The 20,839-nt window shown below is 37.1% G+C and overlaps 1 protein-coding gene across 1 annotated transcript; it reads left to right on the top strand.

The window, feature by feature from the left end:
* Positions 1–1,527: 1,527 nt before the first annotated feature.
* Positions 1,528–19,191, top strand: LOC128468690 (sodium-dependent serotonin transporter-like). Its single transcript, XM_053450483.1, has 13 exons — positions 1,528–1,744; positions 8,973–9,107; positions 9,770–9,989; positions 10,831–10,969; positions 11,432–11,566; positions 13,700–13,803; positions 14,574–14,701; positions 15,118–15,230; positions 16,045–16,176; positions 17,094–17,193; positions 17,527–17,627; positions 18,038–18,205; positions 19,114–19,191. The coding sequence occupies exons 1-13, from the start codon at positions 1,528–1,530 to the stop codon at positions 19,189–19,191; spliced, it is 1,770 nt and encodes a 589-aa protein (XP_053306458.1).
* Positions 19,192–20,839: the final 1,648 nt, after the last annotated feature.

The following is a 20,839-nucleotide window of genomic DNA, read 5'->3' as shown; positions in this document are numbered from 1 at the left end:
AACAAAAAAAACAACGTTTTCATTTAGGTGCAGAGGGGGCGGCAGCGGAGGAGGACCCCGCGGCGGCGGCAGCGGCAGCGGAGGAGGACCCCGCGGCGGCGGCGGAGGACCCCGTGGCGGCGGCGGAGGACCCCGCGGCGGCGGCGGGGGAGGACCCGGCGGCGGCGCCCCCTGGAGTGTGGCGCCCTGTGCTGTCGCACAGGTCGCACACCCCAAAGGCCGGCCCTGTGCACACAGTTTCCATGCTGAGTGTAGGCAAATTACATCATATCCTGGCATTAATGGCTGGCACATACTGTTAGGGAGCGCTGAAAGAACAAATCTTGCACTCCCTTAATTTTGAGCAGGTTAAAGGGAGTGAATTACCCAACCGGCCCTACATCCAAATCTTGTTTGGACTGTCCGGGAAAATCAGGACAGTTGGCAAATATGTTACATGTACATTTAATTACACAAGACTTTACCCCGAGGTAATGCCACTGGCAGCCCCACTACACATGGATAATGTGAAGCAGGGTCAGAGTGCCACCAAGTATGGGATAACTGGTTGGCATTCTTGTCCAGATGAACAACCATACAGAGTTAAATTTTTTCTGACTTGAATACGCATTATGAAGATTTGCGGGCCAAGGGGTGACATTTCTGAATGTGATTAGAAACCAGAGGCAGACAGGCCCACAGTACACTTGGCAGCAGGTAGCCACACTCGTACTGCAATATACGGTGGCCATGAGGAACAATGTGAGGTACCAGCCTGCCAAACCATCTTCTCCCAATAAGCACACCCACCTCTGGGTTTACAGCAGCCATACAACTCTTTCAGGACTAAAGAATGGGTGGCTGATGATGGGCCAATTAAAGAGATGTGAATCTGAAGCTTCAGCTCTATCAGCCCATATGTTAATCCAGCCTTGCGTACAACTCACAGTTTAGTCAATATAACCCTCTAGAAAAACACAAAAGGCACTTTTGTCCTTATGGACACCTGTACACAACTTACAGCAAAACAAACAGAAGCACTGTTATGCTGATGCATTTTTGTGGAGTTTTTAATAGAATTTTTTTTTGAGCATTGATTAAGTACCATACATGTAAGTGCCTACCTATTTATTCTTTCACAGTGACAAATACTGCATCCCAAATGAATTTGTTCTATGGAATTTGATGCTATATAAAACAATAAATAATAATAATCTCTGTTACCTTTGATCAATTAGGAATCATTGGTAAATCAATATCAGAGACAGTATTATCACGGGCACATTGGCAAAACCTGAATTAAAAATGTGTAACTGTATTTGTTCTGCCTTTATGCTAAGTAGTTATTCTGGTACATATAGCAGTAGTCTCTCGCATCCTTCACTCCTAATACATTTTCTCCTGTATAGTTAGGACTCTGGAGGTGGAGAATCCCTCTTGTGGTGAACCCTCCTCTTTTTTCCCCTCTCTCCCTCCTGTCAACACCCTAAAGAAAATCACTTTTTCCTTATTCAACTGAAATCCTGCCTAGTTCACAGGAGAGACAGAATGTCAGAGCAGAAGCCCACAGCTCCTGCAGACAAGAACCTCAAACAGGATGCAAGTACCCCCAATAATAATACTATGCCCCTTCCACTTATCACGCAGACTGATTCACGGGACAAGTGGAGCAAGAAAATGGACTTTCTGCTGTCTGTCATTGGATTTGCTGTTGACTTGGGAAATGTATGGCGGTTCCCATATATATGTTATCAGAATGGTGGCGGTAGGTAATATCTTTATTTTTAAAAAGAAAAGAAACCATATCATGTAAACAGTTTAGACATGTCATAATATTGTTGTATTTTTTCTCATTGCCTGTAAACTAGTCCAGTTAGAATTTCCCCCGCTGCTTCTTCATCAGTATATGAAGAAATAGACACCTGGATTGACTTCGGTTGTAATAACTTCGGTGATCTATTACTGTAACAAATGTACTTGATAAAAAAAAATGTTACTCTTATTGAAATGTGTGAACATTGACCATCATGTAAACAAAAAGTTTCCAAAAATCATGAAATAACTCTTAAATATTTAATTGAATTAACTTCAAATCTTATTTGTTTAACAAATATACTTAAAATACAAGCGATACTAATGTGTAGGTTTAGCAGCACATCGCACAGGCTGATATTTAGGAAAGAAATTACGTCTTTATTCAGGAAAAATATACAGTAAGTGGGGAAAAAATAAGCACTGCGTAAGCATACTTTATCTTTCTTGGGTTTAGAGACTTATAGACTTACAATAGAGTACTTGGACCAATATATATATATATATATATATATATATATATATATATATATATATATATACTTACATATATATAAGAATACTTTTCACTTTATGAACTAGTTAGAATCACAGAATCGATCATTAATTTTACAATTCTTTGGTATATAATACAATTAGTTTAAGTGCCAACACACTGGCAAATAACCAGGAAAGATGAATAATTAATCAGTATTAGATCTCATTGCAGTAGTATCTGACTCAAGCACTCGCTGGCAACAATTGGATTTCCAGGATTTTGAATGGCGCTGGTGACACTGAAACATATTTCTACTTTAAAACCACATAAAACTAGCATATTTAAGCAAAAAAGGAGAAATCAAATCTCTAATCAATTTATAGGCTGTTACATAGCATTTTAACAAGATGTGTGCAATACTGTTTTTTGTATCTAGTATAGTCAAGGATAAAACAATACAAGTTGTGACCCCAGGCACTGTTTGTTTTAAAAGAAGAATCATCCATTGATGTAAAACCTACAAATTGAATAACCAACTATTTATATTTTAAGTTTGTATTCCCACAGTTGTAAATTTTATGCTTGAAACTTTTTGATCGTTGCTGTAGATTCTGTTTTTTTGGGTTTTTTTGTGCAAATAAATGGATAATAACCGCAAATGAGAAGGGTTTCGTCGCGATTCAGCTGAAAGCACAACTCAGAGATCAATGAAATAGCCACTGACGGGAGCTCTCCATGGTACTTGCCTGAAAGCCTTGTCTACTCTCGTCTTTGAAACTGTGATATGAAGATACAGCGAGGATTATAAATGAAGAGCAATTCTGGTGCAAAGTGGTCAAACAAGAGCAATTGCCATAGCAATGGAATGATCTTAAGGACAGCGCCACGTTTAACATTTTTGCACCATGATTGTTTTTAAAACATAGCCCATAATGTGTTTCCATTCATGCGGATATATGATAAAAATCTGAATCTTGTATTGATTCATAAATAGTGATTAATAAATAGTGTTCCTCTGATTTTGTAAAATGAAATGATAAGTTTGCTGATCCATAAGCTAAATCTCTATAAGAAAAGCACACATTGATAAAATAATTATCATGTTATCATTCTTAAGTTGTAATTATTTTTCTATTTATTAGTAGCGCAGTTTATATTAGTAATGTACACCCTGTAGGACTCATTTCCCATCTCCATTCCGATCTGCGCTGTTCTATTTTCTGTTTATATGGCCTAACTTATGTTTCCAATTATTTTGCTTGTTTTCTATGTTGTAATGAACACAATAGATGAAATATGTTGGAAAACTAATCAAGTAAACTTGTGGAAATGTAATTAACGTAACTTTCATTGCTATAGTTGATTGTTCCACAGAAAATTGTTGTATATTCTAACTCAGAAAAATATATGAAGGTTTTCAAGCTCATGAAGCGATAGAAAGAATTATAAATCAGACATAAAATATTTATAAAGCATAAGCATTTTACACCCTAGACATTTGGCCATTTTTAAAGCCTTATTTTCCTTTTATTAATTAAAAAGCAAACCTAATTATTAGAATACTTTTCATCAGTGGTTCCCTTGTATTTGTTATGTCTGTGTGCATAGTTAATATTCTAGACAGGAATTGGAAGATTTGGAGATTTAGAAATAACAGGTATCCAGCTAATACATGTATTAAATAAATACTTATTGGAAAACTGTTTTTCAAGAATAGAAAAGACTCTGTGTAGGAACAGAAAAAATGTCAGTTGGCGCAGCCATTGTCAAAGATTACACTCTACTCACAACCAATGTTTCCTCAAATTTTTTAGCAGTTTGTGTGCAAAATAATTTTCTTGTTACAAAAGTACCAGTGCACTTTATTTGCAAGTATAGAGTAAATAAATAACACATGAAACATGGCATTGTAGGTATAGATCATCCAAAAATCACATGCAAACTCAGAATTAAGTGTGTAGATCAAATAAATAATGCATGGAAACCCTAAATTACAGGCATAGATTCACAGATCGCACACCCCAAAGGCCAGATAACCCCCACAGGCACCTAGATTCCACCCATAAGACTTGCCCCAACACCCAAATTGCACCAGCACTTGTCCCATCACCTATATTGCACCCACAAAACTTTACCCAGCTCCTATATTGCACTCACAGGACTTTCCCCATCACATAGATTGCACCCATAGAACTTGCACCAGCACCCAGATTGTACCCACAGGACAAGCCCCAGCACCTAGATTGCACCCACAGGACTTGCCTCAACAACACAATTACACACACATAGACATAGGACTTCCCCAGACTGCATTCACGGGACTTACCAGCACCCAGATTGCACCCACAGTGGTCTCCTCTTAGGGTGTCAGGTCTTCTATCAATCTAGGTCAGGTGGACCCTTTATTCATTCTATAATCAAAATGGTAACAGTAATTGATAGACTGTCAGAATACACGCATATTCATACTCAACCTTTCCAAATGTCTGCACGTAACTACACCTACTTACAAACACTTTTAAAACACAAGCACTTCCTCTCTCTTCCCTTTCTCATAATTTCTCCCTTATCTCAGTACCTCTCCCTTTCTATCCATCTCTCCCTTTTCTGGTTACCACATTTTGTCTCCCCCTTCCCATTTATCTGTACCCCTTTCTTTGATCCTCTTTAATGTTATCTCTCCTCTACATTCTCTTTATCACTCATTTCTATATCTCTATTTCTCATTTTAGATGCTTTCCTTTCTTTGTATCTCTTTGTTCTTTTTATCACTCGTTATCTCGTATCTTTCGTTATCTTTTATGTCTCCCCTTCACTTTGATCCTCACCTTCATCATTATCTCTCCAGTTTATTTTTATCTCATATGTTCCTTTGCTCTCTCTCTCTCTCTCTCTTTATATCTTCCTTTTCTATGTATCTCTGACATTCCTCCTTATCTCCTTATGTCTATTTTCTGCTTATCTCCCCTTTCTCTTTTATCTCTCCTCACCTCACCCTTTTCTCTCTCCTATACTTTTCTACACAATCTATCCTATACTATCCAGCTCCCACCTTTCATTATTGCTCCTGTTTTTGTCATCTCTTCAATTTCTCATCATATCTCCTACTATTTCACTTTATCTCTCCTCTTACTTCACTTTATCTCTCCTCTTACTTCACTTTATCTCTCCTCTTACTTCACTTTATCTCTCCTTTTACTTCACTTTATCTCTCCTTTTACTTCACTTTATCTCTCCTCCTATTTCACTTTATTTCTGCCTTTCACTTTATCTCTCCCTTTTCTCCCTATATCCCCGTTTTATCTTTGAACTCTCCTCTTTGCTTTCATTCTCATTATCTCTCCCATTTATCTTTATCGTACATCTCCCTTTTTTCCTTATCTCTTCTCCTCTTTCTCTTTATCTCCCCCTTTCTACCAAAACAAAGGGTCAGACCTTGCATTTCACTCCCTCTTTACTTTTATGCTGCCGGCAATTGATACTGAGCGCCGGATATGATGTCATATCCCAGCATTCAGTATCATTTGCCATCAGCGTCAGAAGTATATAGTATATAGTATATAACATAACAATAAGACTAAAAGAAAACAGGTGAGAAGGGCCTAGGCTCTGCTCAGACAAGCTTACAATAAAGTTATGGACTGCTAACTTCAAACGATCGGTGTTGTGCCATAACATTTTCCTGATATTAATTTACCTATTCTGACATATTTTGAATCCACCCATTACATACTAGATTGAAGTCAATTTTAACATACAAGCTTCATTTTACAAAGTGTTCTTTGTTCTTCTAAAAAGCCTAAATTATAACAGGGGGGAATCAATGTTGTAGTGGAATGATATTTGAACCCTGGAGGTAGAATAGTACCCACAGATAGTAGGAACTAAAACTAAGTAGTACACTAAATGAAAGGAAGGGATTTTTTTTTTCTGTTTATTGCCCAGTCCTACCTTGATTGTAATTTACTTAAAATTTTCCAGCTTTTTTTTTCCCTGGTAGCAAAATATGGTGAACAATTAAATAAATAAAATAAGGACCACTACATGTATCCGTTTGTCAAAATGAGTTATGTAAGCTTATTTAAAGGCTATAAATATACCTTTGTTATAAAGCTGGGTTGCTTTCCTAAAGTGAAATATCACTTGCACACTAAGGTCTGATGCTTTTTGAGGAACAATCATGAATCAATTTCTGGTTTAAAGCAAGACAGTGATGTCCTCCAACTGCAGCCCTTTCCAGGTTGCCCATAAAGGAACTGGGGTGTCAACTTGGCATACTCCTGCTGAAAATTAGCTCTGGATATATGCTATTAAGTAGCAGCTCTTAAAACTTGGAATCATGACAAAAGTATGCTGGTACTCAGGTCCATTTGTCATCTATGACAAATAACAGATAAAAATGACAACCAGAGTCCATAACTATGCAATACATGTATTCCAGGGTTAATAATATTCTATAACCATGAAACCAAGTCACAAACAATCCATGGTTCTGCATTGTTCTGCATAAATGGATTATAAAAACACAAGTGCTTTGCCAACAAAAAACAAGACCAACATAACCTATGATAGCTGCATTTACTTGGCAGTCCCAGAATCGTATTTATGGAGGGCAATCCTTAAAACCGCTCTCTGTTAGATGTTACATAAACAGTAGGCACGGTGTTCTATGTAAAAACTATACGTTCACTAACCTGTGTGCTGTCAGTACATTTCAGTCATACTTACAGGTCTATTTGACATTGAACACATCTCACTGACGATAAACTTTTCTATAAGGCTGTTTTTTCTACAAGTATTCCAATAACTAAGTCATTCAATTCATTCTTTAATACCATCATCATAACCTGACCCATTTCCATTAATCACATTAATTAAAAAGCAAAAAACTGCTGCAAAGTTTAATATTCATTTTCATGCAACCCACTTTATAGAATAGATTTTGTTTCCTCATGAGCCTCAAGGCTATGATAAATAATCCCAAAAGTATACTCCTTAAATGTGTGGGAGTGCAATGTTACCCCCGTCATCCTATATCATCAATCAGTCCTATTAATTACTACTTTGTTATTAATTATGTAAAGTGAGTTATTAATTATTTACACAGGGCTCAGAAACAAATGCAGAAAATTGTGCAAGCTTTTGCTTAGAAAATGCTTATGTGTTCAGATTACTTCAAAGATATAATCCTCTAAAGAATTTAACACATTATTGGCCATTAACAAATTGTGTTTATATTGTTATTTTAAGTTACCTTATATAATTAACTAAAACAAGTTACATTGACGTACGTATATATATATTTTAATATTATGAGTACATAAATACAGTATATTTATATATTGGCAAGAAAAAGTAAATGAACCCTTCGATCTGATCTACATCTAAGTCACAAGTATAGACGAATAAATGTGCTTAAGCTAATAACACACAAACAATATTAATCTCTAATGTTTTTATTGAACACACCTATTAGACATTCACTGTGCTGGTGGAAAAAGTAAGGGAACCCTTGGATTTTTTGTTAACTGGTAGAACCTCCTTTGACAGCACTAAACTCAAGCAAGTACTACAAACTGCGGATGAGACCTGCAGAATGCTTAGGACCCTTCTTCCTTACAGAACTGCTTAAGCTCAGCAATATTCCTAGGATGTCCGGTATGAACTCGTCTCTTGAGGTCATTCCTAAGCATCTCTAATGAGTTAAAGTCTGGGCTCTGCCTGGGCCACTCCAAAAGGCTGATTTTCTTTTTTTTTTAAACCATTCTATTGTAGGTTTACTTTGATGCTTAGGGTCCTTGTCCTGCTAAATTACACAACTTCTACTGAGCTTCAGTCCAGTAGTGTTGTGGAGTGTCAAGGTGCTCTTTGGCAAACCTCAGGCAACGTTAAATTTGAGAGCACTGGCTTCTTCCTGGTGTCCTGCCATTTACTCAATGCATGTTTTGCATTTGGTAGACTCATGAATAGAGATGATAACCAGTTAACCTGTGATTCCTTCAAGTCTTTAGCTGTTACCGTAGGGTTGTTTTTTTACTTCATTGAGCATTCTGCATTGTGCATCTTGCCTGGGCATCCACTTCTATGGAGATTAACCACCGTACTAAATTGTCTCCATTTATAAACAATTTGCCTAACTGTGGGCTGATGAATATGTAAACTCTTTGAAATTACGTTATAACCCTTTCCAGCTTAATGCAAATCAACAATTCTTGATTGTAGGTCTTCTGAGAATAGCAAACTCAAAATGTTTGAGTGTTTTTTATGTCAAAGTAGCTGTAAAACACACTTCCAATCCCGTTTCATTGATTGGACTCCAGATTTGCTAACTACTGACTCCAATTATTGAGGGGATTAGCCTAGGGGATGTTTGAATGACGTATTCAATATGGACAAGAACAATACATTGATGGGACGTTACTTCCTTTACAGTAGTATCACTATAAAATATACTGTTAAAATGATTTTACAGAAGCATGACGGTTGTCACTGGAAAAGTATGCTGTAATCGGGGTGGTAAACACATACTGTAGGTAGACTACAATACTGTATCTAGACTACATGTGTAAATTATAAATGTATGTATTACTTTTACTGTACATTGTGCTTTTTATTTGGAGGATGTTAGCTCTTACTAGACTAGCTGGTAATATTTGCAAGACAATGTGAATTTACACATTTTCGCCTTCCCATCCTAATGTAGGAGCATTCCTGATTCCATACACGATTATGGCAATTTTTGGAGGGGTTCCTCTATTCTACATGGAGTTAGCCCTGGGACAATTTCACCGAACAGGCGCAATATCCATATGGAAACGAATCTGCCCAATCTTTAAAGGTAAACATACAGTCAATAGATTATTGCCAAAAGAGAATATGGGTTAGGCTATCTTTTAAAATCGAGTGTAAAGCTGTATGGTGGCCAAGGCAATGTCGCTTGTACTCACACAAATCAGCATATATATGCATCATACTTATTCGTGTTGGCACAATGTGAAGTCCTGGTCACAATTTAGCTTTGCATAGATAGACATGATGCATATGTTTTCACAACCTAATAGCAAAATAATTAATTTTTATTTACTTATTTATACATTTTGGTTCCTGAGATGTGTGGGAGCTTAGAAGTATTGTCTTTGTATAAGTTCCCCACTTTATAAGATCTCACTGCAAAGCTCAGCCTAGGATGCTAATTAGGCCTGCGGTGTTATCTATATTGATATATACTGCATATCAATGTGTAATATTCACGTAGTAGGATGCAGAACCACATATGCTTTTAAGACCCCAGTGGTCCCCTGTTCAACCATTAACCCCAATTTAATATCTTACAAAAGATTTAAATAGACGTTGATTGGCATCCCTCACTTCTTCAGGGCCAGACAAATCTTATTGAAGGTCCATTAGATAACTGTAATATAAAATACATTTTTGTTAATGCCCCGAATCATATAAAGTGCAAGAGTTTGGACTCATCTTTTGTTTCCTTCTTACTTTTAGGAATTGGTTTTGCTATATGCATTATTGGCCTGTATGTTTCATTCTACTACAATACCATCATAGCTTGGGCATTGTTTTATTTCTACTCCTCCTTTTCTGCCACTCTGCCGTGGACAAGTTGTGACAACCCCTGGAATACACCCAACTGCACCAGTTACTTTGGAAAGATTAATATAACCTGGACCAATTTCTCCAAATCCCCAGCTGAAGAGTTTTACACGTAAGTGCATGTAAGTGGATATAAGTGAACAAGTTAGTGATATTTAAACATACACTGTGTACAACATGTGACCTGCTACTATATTATAATACATTTTGTAGATTTTTTTTCCGGAAGCTCCTTATATCTGGTTTTTACATTTTACATATATATATATTTGCAAATGCATATATATATATATATATATATATATGTATGTGTAAGGTAATGCAGCTAGCTGGGGTCTCCGGAGAGGAACAAAGTGACCAAATCCGAATCACAATATAGAAGGCGAAATCGAGCCGGGTCAAAACCAGATCCAAAATCATCCTGCCAAATTAGAGAAGCAGGAGACAAGGTCAATAAACAATCCAGGTAAAGGAACAATAGCAAAAGGTCACTGGAACAACACATGAATGTTACACCAACAAAGGCTGAAAGTGAAGTCCTGGTGTTAATATAGGCAGCCCAGCAGGAGAAGGAGGCTATCCACGGTAATAAAAGGTCAGCCAGGGTCATATGACATCACACACGCAAGGTGATGTGTGTACATGTGATCATGCATTGCTGAGTGGAGAGAGAATGGAGGGAATGTTGTGGGACATTCCCGCGACCACGGAGGTAAATCCTTTCAGTATGTTAATACAATCCCAGCTGTTTGGCAGCATATAGCACCTAAAGTAATGACTGGATTTACTGTTGAACCGAGCCACAAAGAGGAAACGGCACTGGATGTGCAGTGGATGAAGTGCAGAAACAACTCCACGATTTTAATCACTAGCAGTCCGCATGGTTTTTCACATCTAAGTCCTGGATTTCTTGCTTTGTTTAAGTAGATTGCTTTGTTTCTATTTTGTTGCAGAAGGAAAGTGTTGGGCATCAATGAGGCAGATGGACTAGATGATGTTGGAGGCTTACGCTGGGAGTTACTTCTCTGTTTGTTCATCATCTTTACTATAGTTTACTTTAGTTTGTGGAAAGGAGTTAAAACATCTGGAAAGGTAAAAAACCGGGGTTTTGAGATCAAAATGTAAAATGATTTGTAAAGTTATTTTCTTTGCTATATGTCTTCTTAATTATCTCATAAAAAATGGCAAAATACATCCTTTCACATATATTTCTTAAATTATTTCTTAAATTATATTATGAAAACAAATAGCAAATAGAAACTGACTAAGATACTTGTCTTTAATGGGTTTTTTTTCAACCTTTCCTCAAGCACGCATCCCTGAGAAGTTCATATTCCAAATACCTCTAAAGCCAACCTAAGTTCCCAAACAACAATCCCTAATCACCCAACTACCAACTAGTAAATGTGAAAATAAAATGTACTACAGTACCCTCTGGCCCTTTTGAAAGCATTAACAATAATTGTATTTGTACAAACTGCAAAATGGTGTATAGCAGTGGCCTTTGGTGGTCGGGTGGCTTCTTGTCAACCACCAATATGTTTTGTCTCCCAGGTGGTATGGGTGACAGCAACCCTTCCCTATGTGGTCCTACTCATATTACTGATAAGAGGTGTCACCCTGCCTGGAGCATGGAGAGGGATTCTATTCTACCTGAGACCCAACTGGGAGAAGCTGACAGACACTGCGGTAAGTGACCCTATGGGTTCAGTAGGAACCATAACACAGATCCACTGCTACTCACTTCTGAGCTGTACAATCAAGTGTTCACTACGGGTTACAGTACTAGAGTCTTCCGTACACACCAAGCTGTGTATTAAGCCACATAAACTTTGCTTCAGTTTTTTATTTAAGAAATAGCACCAGCCACTCAGAGTGCAAGGATACAGAATCAGATAACTGTTTAAGAGGTTTCTGATTGGAAAGGCCATGAGCCACACTTAATGGTACATTAATGTAAGGCAATTATCATAGGTTGCTTGGAAAATAATCTAAGCCTAGTTCAAAAGACACATTCAAGCTACAGGAGAAGCCTGGCACATTTGTTCAAAAGTCTATTCTATTCTGTTTAATTATACCATGCAGTGAATATACAGCGTCCTTGTCCCTTTGTTGGTTTATATCAAGCCTCAACATCCACATAAGAGCTAATGCATGACCAATTCACAATCCTGAGAAACTCCATGGTATTTTTTAATGCACTATTTATAAAACATTTAGTGAAATGCTCAAGTATATATTCCCCACATATTGATTAGCAATTCACGCAACCTCCGGGTTTTTCTAAAATTAAGTTTCATTTACAAAGTTTGCTCAGGATCGCAGAACTCATGATTACCAAGTGAGTGGTGATTACCTTTCATGTTCGACTACACACTGAAACTCACTACTGAAGGGTCACAGGTGTCCTGATATATTATTGTTATGTCCACTATTTTTTAAATGAACTTTTAAATGTGACAAAAGATCAGCCTAATATATATATATATCACTGGTTAAACAGATTTAGTAATACGTGAATAAAGTATCTGTGTTTCTATAAACTAGTCGACAAAAAGGGGTTATATCTATCGCATTTAAGATCATTAACTCCTTAGCTACTAGGCTGTGGTCTAGTGATGTATTGTATGAAAACACATAATACATATGAAGAAGCTCTGATTAATTCATATTGAGACACATCTGTTGTGGCTCTCTTTCTACCCCCCCACATCTGTACTGGCAGCTGGTTTAAACATCACAGACACACTCCCATTAGAGAAGAAGAGCACATTAGAGATCTGACGGGCAGTGATTGCGCTGTTATCTCCATGCAGAAAAAAGACACTGGTAGAACAAGCCTTTGGAAATGTAAATGTTTCATTCAAATACCCATCTCATTTTCTCCACGACCGTATTAATGCTGGCCCCTCTGTTTTCCAAAGCATTGTTTACAATAGACTTCCTGCCTGTAATTACTTTGCAATTTAAAATTTAATCAGACATATACTTTCAAATTGAAATGTTAAGTAACATCGTGCATGATGGGTGACCGTGAGGGTAAAACTGTTCTAAACTACAAGTGCATTGCTTACTTTATGTATGGTATATTTTTTTTTAATATTTCTTTATGCTGTTGCTTCTTTTTTTTATTATTAATTAATTATTTAATAAATATGTAAAACCTTATTTAAGCACCAAAAACACAAAATCATACTTTAAGTTTTAGTGGGGTTATGTATAAAGGTGTTGCAATCCAAAAAAGTTCCAGGATTTTAACTGACAAAATAACCTGCTGCATCATAAGTGGTGGTGTGGCATGAGTATGCATAGGACAGTATATATGGTTCTATGTGCCATAAGTCATGCCATGTCACAGGATTTTATGCTTGTGCCTTTCATGCCCTTACTCTCTTTGTCCATTCTTGCCCCATGCTTTTGACTTTCTTTTAGCTATTTTGTATCTCCGTAGTGTGGGTAAAGCACAGTATTTCTCCTATATGGCCCAGTGGGCTGTTAGGCTGGTCAATGCGTGTGCTTTTGCAACACGGACCTTACTACAGCTCCCGTGTAATGACTCACTGAAGTTGAGTATTCTACTTCAACAGATCACAGAGTGGTTGCAAATGGAATGTAGGTTGACAATCCTGCCCCCAGCCCCTTTCCTTAACTGCCCTCCCAGCAAGGATGCCCTGATTTGGGCAACTGAAATGCTTGATGATAAGGCTATTGTCTGCTTGCTCTTTGTCCCTTCCCTTACTTGTAAGCCATTTTCATGACACTGACACACTTTTTTATTTTTATACATTTCAAGTAGCGCCTTTTACATCTGTCTCCATTCAGGTGTGGGTGGATGCTGCAGCTCAGATATTTTTCTCTCTTGGACCAGGATTCGGAGTTCTCTTAGCCCTGGCGAGTTACAACCCTTTCGACAATAACTGTTACAGGTATGATTACCACGTGTGTAGTATCTAAAGTAGAAGTGCAAATAGGTGCCCACATACCTACTAATACACAGACAGCAATGATGGTGTTTCAATGTATTTGTGCCCCAAGAACATGATTTAATTCTCTTTTTAACATTTTATGGGGTGGAACTGGACAAATGTAAAGACAAATAAATATCCCTACCCTGTACTGTGTTTGTATCATAGTCAGATACAAATTACCTCTAGTACAATGTGCTCTGATTGATTCATAAAATACAATAGAACATTATCATTTATAAATACATTTTAATGACTGGAATAGAATGTTTTAATACAACATAAAATACAAAAACAATTCTATGCTTCTACCTAAAATTAGAGGGACATGAAATCTGAAACATTAGCATTTTTCATTGGTGAAAAGAAGGTAGAGTAGGATCTCACACATTGTTATCAATAGGCACCAAAAGTTCAACCAGTGATGGATGATCTGTACCACCACAGGCTAGACCATCAAGAGTTTTTGAGTCTTCTAGCCCATTTTCACCATTCTCTACGCCAATTTTTTTTAAATGGATCGTTATAGTAGTCAAATTGTTATATGTATGGTTTGTTGGAGTTGTGCAGTGGTTAGGCCACCGTTAATCTTCACGCATGAGGATTTTAGTCTAATGACAGCTGTGAAAGTTTAGAAGAGGATTTGATCACATTTTGTTATGCAATATGAGTGAGATGCTGTTAATGTTCCTGTGTGCATATCCAAATTGTGCTCATCTTGTACCTTTCAGAGATGCAATTATCACCAGTGTGGTGAACTGTCTGACCAGCTTCCTGTCTGGTTTTGTGATTTTCACAGTACTGGGTTACATGGCTGAGATGCGTGATGTGGAAGTTGAAGATGTTGCAAAGGATAAAGGTAAATGTTTTTTTGCATCCTGGTTTCCGTCAGTGGTCAGTGAAGAGGGAAACTAAAGAGGGATACTTGTGGCTGTCTTCAGCTTGGAACTTATCTAACGGCCACAGATGCTCAGTAGCCATTCTCTTTTATTTACATCTAAATTGTTGGACTTGATCAATTAACCAGTGGTTTGGTGACTGTTATAATTTACTGGCAACTTTCAAGGTAAACACCCTGTTTAAAAAAAACCCCATAAAATGAAATGCTTTATTTCTTTTAAATGACCCAAGCATTACATTATAGTAACAGTTTTCTTTTTTTTATTTAGTTATTGAAAAATACTTGTGCTTAACAAGGCTAATGAACCGATTTTTATGTTATTACAGAAAGTCATTGCTCGTGTCCGTAACTGTTTGATTTCCATGTTTGTATAGGTCCCAGCCTCCTCTTCATAACATACCCCGAAGCCATTGCTAACATGGTGGGCTCTACATTTTTTGCCATTATATTTTTCCTAATGATGATAACCCTCGGTCTGGATAGTACAGTAAGTAAACACATGTTAATAAATAATACTTTTCCTAAAACAAAGAATAGGGATGAACAACCAATGCCAATTGCAATTTGGTAAGGTTTACCTGTAGCCTTCCCACCCTTACCTGTGTGGTAACCATATTTATCCATACTTAACAACCAAACAAAAGAAAATCAGATTAAATAAAGGCAATACTAGTTTTTATTGCCTTAATTTAATCCCATTACTCTTTTTATTTCTATTCATGTTTGGGGTGATTTCCCATTTTGCGATTTTTTTATTTGTTTATCAATACACAAACTTCGACATGTGGTAGTTTTGTGATATAAATATGCAAAATATAAAGATTTAGTAATTTATGATTTTTAGCTAATGAACTAGGTATCTAACATTCAAGGTACCTCAACAATGTACCATGTTTTTATTTAGAACACAGTGCAGCTCAGGTTTGCATTATATTTGGATGTTGAATACATATGTGAGCCATGCTCAACTGTGATATATATGGTGGTGTATTTTGGTTAGGGCTTTCCTATGCCTAAGAGAGGGCATTGCCCCAGCTGCTCCTTACCTCCGCACCACAATCCTCTCTGTTATAGATATGCACCACTGATATATATATAGCATGCTATAGAGGCTGATCTTTCCAACCTATAGCATATCAATAGGACAATCTGCCTTCAATTATGTGATGGAGGGGCTCGGGATCCCCAGCCCTGCGGCTTTAGGGCTAGCCATTCTAGGCCAGAATATACCACTGAATATATATAGTAACAAATGAAGAACAATCATCTGAGAACCTTTTACGTTGCATTTGCCCTGTTAGTTTGGAGGACTTGAAGCTGTAATCACAGCAGTTATGGATGAATACCCACATATTCTATCTAAGAGGAGAGAACTATTTGTCCTTGGCTTGGTCACCATCTGCTTCACTGGCTCCCTCAGCACATTGACCCAGGTAACGATACATATTAATTTGCTATTGTAAAAACACAAGGAACCCCTGAACAGTAGGGTGAAAATAATTTTATTTATACATAGCACTGCTTACTCAATTGGAAATTATAACACAAAACATTTTACCTTAATAAGGAAGAATGATTACTTTTAAATAATTAATTGCAATAAAATATACATTTAATGATACCATGGTGAATCCATATTTAAGTTTATTTATATATTTGAGTGAGATTGTCAGAATTAATGTAGGATTCCCCCCCCCGCTGATTTCAATATTTTCCCATTATGATGTGATTTTATAGATGTTAAAAGAGCAGTCTAGTCCCTTAAATTGTAGTTTCATTTTAATGCATGTTAGCTCACATTTTGCATGGTCTCAAATGGGTTACGGCATGCAGATCAGAGCGTCTGTTCTTTAGTTATATGGGTTAGATATTTAGAAGTCCTCCCTCGCCTGCCTCATCTGAAACCAGAAGTATGTAAACTTCTTGCACATGCTCAGTGGCATTGCCATTGAAGTCACTGAAGCAGCAGCCAGCAAAATATCAATGTTAAGATAGAAGACATGCAATTTCAATGGAAGTTCAGCTTCCAATGGGTAGAAGCATATTGCAGTATGCTTCCTGCTATCAGTAGAGGCAGGTGGGGAAGAGACTCATTTTCTAAGTCCAGTAACTAAAGAATGCCTTCACTGGTTTACCTGCGGTGAAATGCACTAAAGCCCATCCATGAAAATAGGCATGGAGTGCTTTAATAAGGGTATGAATAGGTGTGCTTCTCCCCTGCTAGGGTCTGTGTCCAACAAATGTTTACCTTGTAACAGAGCTCATTTCAAATATGGCACTGCGTGGCACTACGAACATATTTCTTGTGTAAACTGACCCATGATTCTTTTACCAATGTAATTTGCATCAGGGTGGCGCATACGTTGTAAAACTGCTGGAGGAGTTTGGAGCTGGCTGTTCTATCATTGCAGTTGTGTTTTTAGAAGCTATTGCTGTATCGTGGTTTTATGGTAAGATAAGTTATTATTATATTAAATAATTGGTCTGTTAACATAATAGCTGTTACACTTAACTGCCATTTTTTTGGTGTATCATATTGTCTTATAAAATGGTTTTGGTACCCATGTGTAATGTAAACTGTAAAAAGTACATCTATTAGAGTGAAATAAGTGAAAACCTACGTACACATATGTAACAGGGGCATAGCAGCATCTCTGCAGCATATTCAGCTAAACACAGCTTACATCAAGCTCTGCTACTGGATTGATTGTGTTAAATGCAATAGGTTACCATTCCAATGAAAACCCATGCATTCTGTAGACTGAATGTTTTCTCTTCCGCAGGAATACAGAGGTTCTGTAATGATGTGAAGTCTATGTTAGGCTTTTCTCCTGGTATATATTGGAGGATCTGCTGGGTAGCAATAAGCCCGGCATTTTTAGCAGTAAGTATAATATGATTCACAGTAATAACACTTACAGTGGACAGGGGTAGATAAAGCAGGGCAGGAATTTCACAAACTGACTTATGGTAAAGGTGGCATCCTATGACAGTGCCATGTGTAAGGTCACTGAGGTCTTCAGTATGACCCTTTTTACTGTTAATGTTTGTCTATAGATAAAGCTGCCTATGTGCTTAATTTCATACACGTTAGCAAGGGGTATGACTGAAGCACCTCAAATCCATAATTTGGGGCATGTCCACATATTTTTGGTCATATAATGCAGATACATTCTTACACAATACCCAATAGCCACCTTAACGTCTACACATTTCGAGGTGGTGGGGCCACTTAAAATACACAAAATAGATAAATTATTTTACCCACAATCAGAATTGCTGTTGTCTCCTCAGTTTATCATAGTCAGCTCTCTTCTGGATCAGCCACCTCTGATGCTGTTTGACTACCATTATTCTGAATGGACCATATCAGTTGGGTACCTTATTGGAGCATCATCCTTTATTTGGATTCCAGTCTATATGGTATACAAGCTAGTATGGACCCCAGGATCTCTTAAACAGGTGGGACTTTTCATTCAATCACACCACTCATCCTTAAAAGGTGATGAACTGAACTTTCTAGCATTCTACTCAGATAAACTGTAGCAGATCTATCATTTTATCTTTTCTTCTGAAATATTTAACAACATGAAACAACACCAAAGCTATCTGTGCCTACAACTTTATAACAAATAAACATTATTTTACATAACCTTTGGGCTACCATACAGTTTGAAAATAGATCAGTAGTCAAATTGAATACAAAAGTAAAATGATGAAACATAATAAAATATTTTAAAAAATGGTGCCTAAAAACCTCTTGCACCTTGCAATAGAAATATACTTTAAAAAAAAAAACTTTCTTGCCTCCAATCCAAAGTTTAAAAATACCTTATAAAATTAAAAAAAAATAAAAAATTATGGGATATTATTTTACTCTGTTGATGTTGAACATAAATAAGGACTTTTTTGGGCCAATGGTACATCATTTGTAGAAGACATTATAAATCAAATTGCAACTTTTTTTACTGTCTTGTGACATATTATTCATAATAAATGATACACCCTATCTATCCCTAAAATAACAATATATCATTTGTGTGGGTACAATAAACATGGAAAAAGCACTCATGGCTGAACCAACATATGCAAAAATGGCAAAAAAGCTCTGGTCATTTAGGGGGGTAAAAGCACCGGTTACAAAGAGATTAAAGAGGTATAAATTATTCATAGAGATTGGGTTTTAATATACATGTTGCAGTTACATATTAACTGAGAGAAGGAAGATCCTGCTCATATGCGGTTAGACATTTTCTCCCACTACACTAATAAAAAGTATTAGTATGGGCATACTCTGTATCTGTAGATTGTCTGTACTGGACAGTTGGATTTGACATTGCTAACACTTCAAGTTATATCTCTATTTTCAGAGATTGGCTGTCTGCATTCGACCAGAGAAGTCAGTGAGGGACCAGTCTGATTCTGTGTGCATGGCACCCGGCCCATAGTCAATTCAAGAGGTAATGGGCTCCAGACCAACCCGAGTGAACGGGAATTGGATAGTGGTGCTTTATAATGGACTCCTCTGCAAACAGTGGGTTCTAAAAGTGTGGTCCCACTTCAAATCAGCCAGAGCATCAATCCAATAAGCCACGTAATGTTCTGTTTATAATTTAAATGGGTGAGATGAACCCAAGTAAAATTGTAACAAACAGAAATCACATTGTGTCAGTTTTGTGTCTGCTTGCAATATGGAAAATGTGAATATGAGGCATCATCTTATTATTTGTAATTTATATGTTCCCTCGATTCATCAATAATTTTGTTTTTAAATTAAGTATTCATGACAGCAGGATGCTGACAGTGTATGTGTCAAACTATCCACTACAAGAGTAAATATTATTTTACATTTCAGGGAAATGTAATTGTGACTTATTTAGTTGTTGCTGTATCTCACTTGAGCAGCAGAAGATCTATGTAACAGAACATTGCTTACCTAATTTATTGCTAAAGTTTTATTTTAACGTTTGTTATATTTTTGGTTCTGTCCTCTCTCACACACACACATACAGTATATTATGCATACACTTCTAATTTTACAACTTAAACTTGTAGGAACTCTAGGCACTATGTCTACCAATTCAGGGGGTGCACAACTCAAGTCCTCGGGAGCCCCATGCAGGCAAGGAATCCTGTGTATCCTTGCCTCAAAAGTAGTTTAAATAGTTTAATTTTAATTGAGATGCATGTCTTCATGCTGGGATATCCAAAACTGTGGTTCGCAATGGATGGAGTTGTACAGTCCTATACTAGCTGGTTAGAGAGTATTAAATGGAATGATGAAAAATATTTTTGTGTAGAGAAAGGATTTTTATAGTACTTAATGACAACAGTATGTTTACTTGTACATAGTGAAAAATGTATTGAGAATGATCCAGATAAATTGTGAGCAATTATAAATAATAAATGTAATAAAGGATATTTAAACATATGGTAATGTGTTTTAGTATTCAGGGCCAAATACACTTAGATCTCCCACAGCTTTTTGAAGGATTAGTAAATTAAACAGCAGTGAAGAACTACACTTGCACTACAGCTATGTATCTCACTGCCTAATTTTAAACTATGCCCCCCCCCAATAAAAATACATTATATGGACAAAAGTATTGGGACACCTGACCATTACAGCAACAAGGACTTTTATGACATTGCAGTCTAAATACAGAGAGATTAATATGTAGTTGGCCCGCCCTCCCTTGCAGCTATAACATTCTCCACTTTTCTGGAAAGGCTTTTTTGTGTTTCTTTGGGTATTTTTGCCCATTTATCCAGTTGTTAGGTCAGGCACTGATGTTGGATGAGAAGGCCTGCCTCTCAATCTCAGTTCTAGTTCATGGAACTGTGGAAGGCCCTTTTCTATTCCAGCATGGCTGTGCCCCAGAGCACAAAGCAAGGTCCATAAAGACATGGTTGGATCTTTTTGTGGAAACACTTGATTGGCCCACACAGAGCCATGACCTCAACCCTATCAAACACCTTTGGGATGAACTGGAACGGAGATTGTGAGACAGGCCTTCTCGTCAAACATCAGTGCCTGACCTCACAAATGCTCTACTGGATTAATAGGCACAAATTCCCACAGAAACACTCCAATAT

The sequence above is a fragment of the Spea bombifrons genome, chromosome 1, assembly GCF_027358695.1.
Source record: "Spea bombifrons isolate aSpeBom1 chromosome 1, aSpeBom1.2.pri, whole genome shotgun sequence".
In the NCBI taxonomy this organism is placed as follows: domain Eukaryota; kingdom Metazoa; phylum Chordata; class Amphibia; order Anura; family Pelobatidae; genus Spea; species Spea bombifrons.
This window is presented reverse-complemented; position numbering and strand designations above follow the sequence as displayed.

What these genes read in the sequence shown, in the direction of transcription:
- LOC128468690 (XM_053450483.1), top strand. Translation starts at nt 1,528, where the DNA reads ATGTCAGAGCAGAAGCCCACAGCTCCTGCAGACAAGAACCTCAAACAG. An exon ending in AATCTGCCCAATCTTTAAAG is followed by an intron (nt 9,108 to 9,769) that starts GTAAACATACAG and finishes TCTTACTTTTAG; the next exon opens with GAATTGGTTTTGCTATATGC. An exon ending in TAAGCCCGGCATTTTTAGCA is followed by an intron (nt 17,628 to 18,037) that starts GTAAGTATAATA and finishes TTGTCTCCTCAG; the next exon opens with TTTATCATAGTCAGCTCTCT.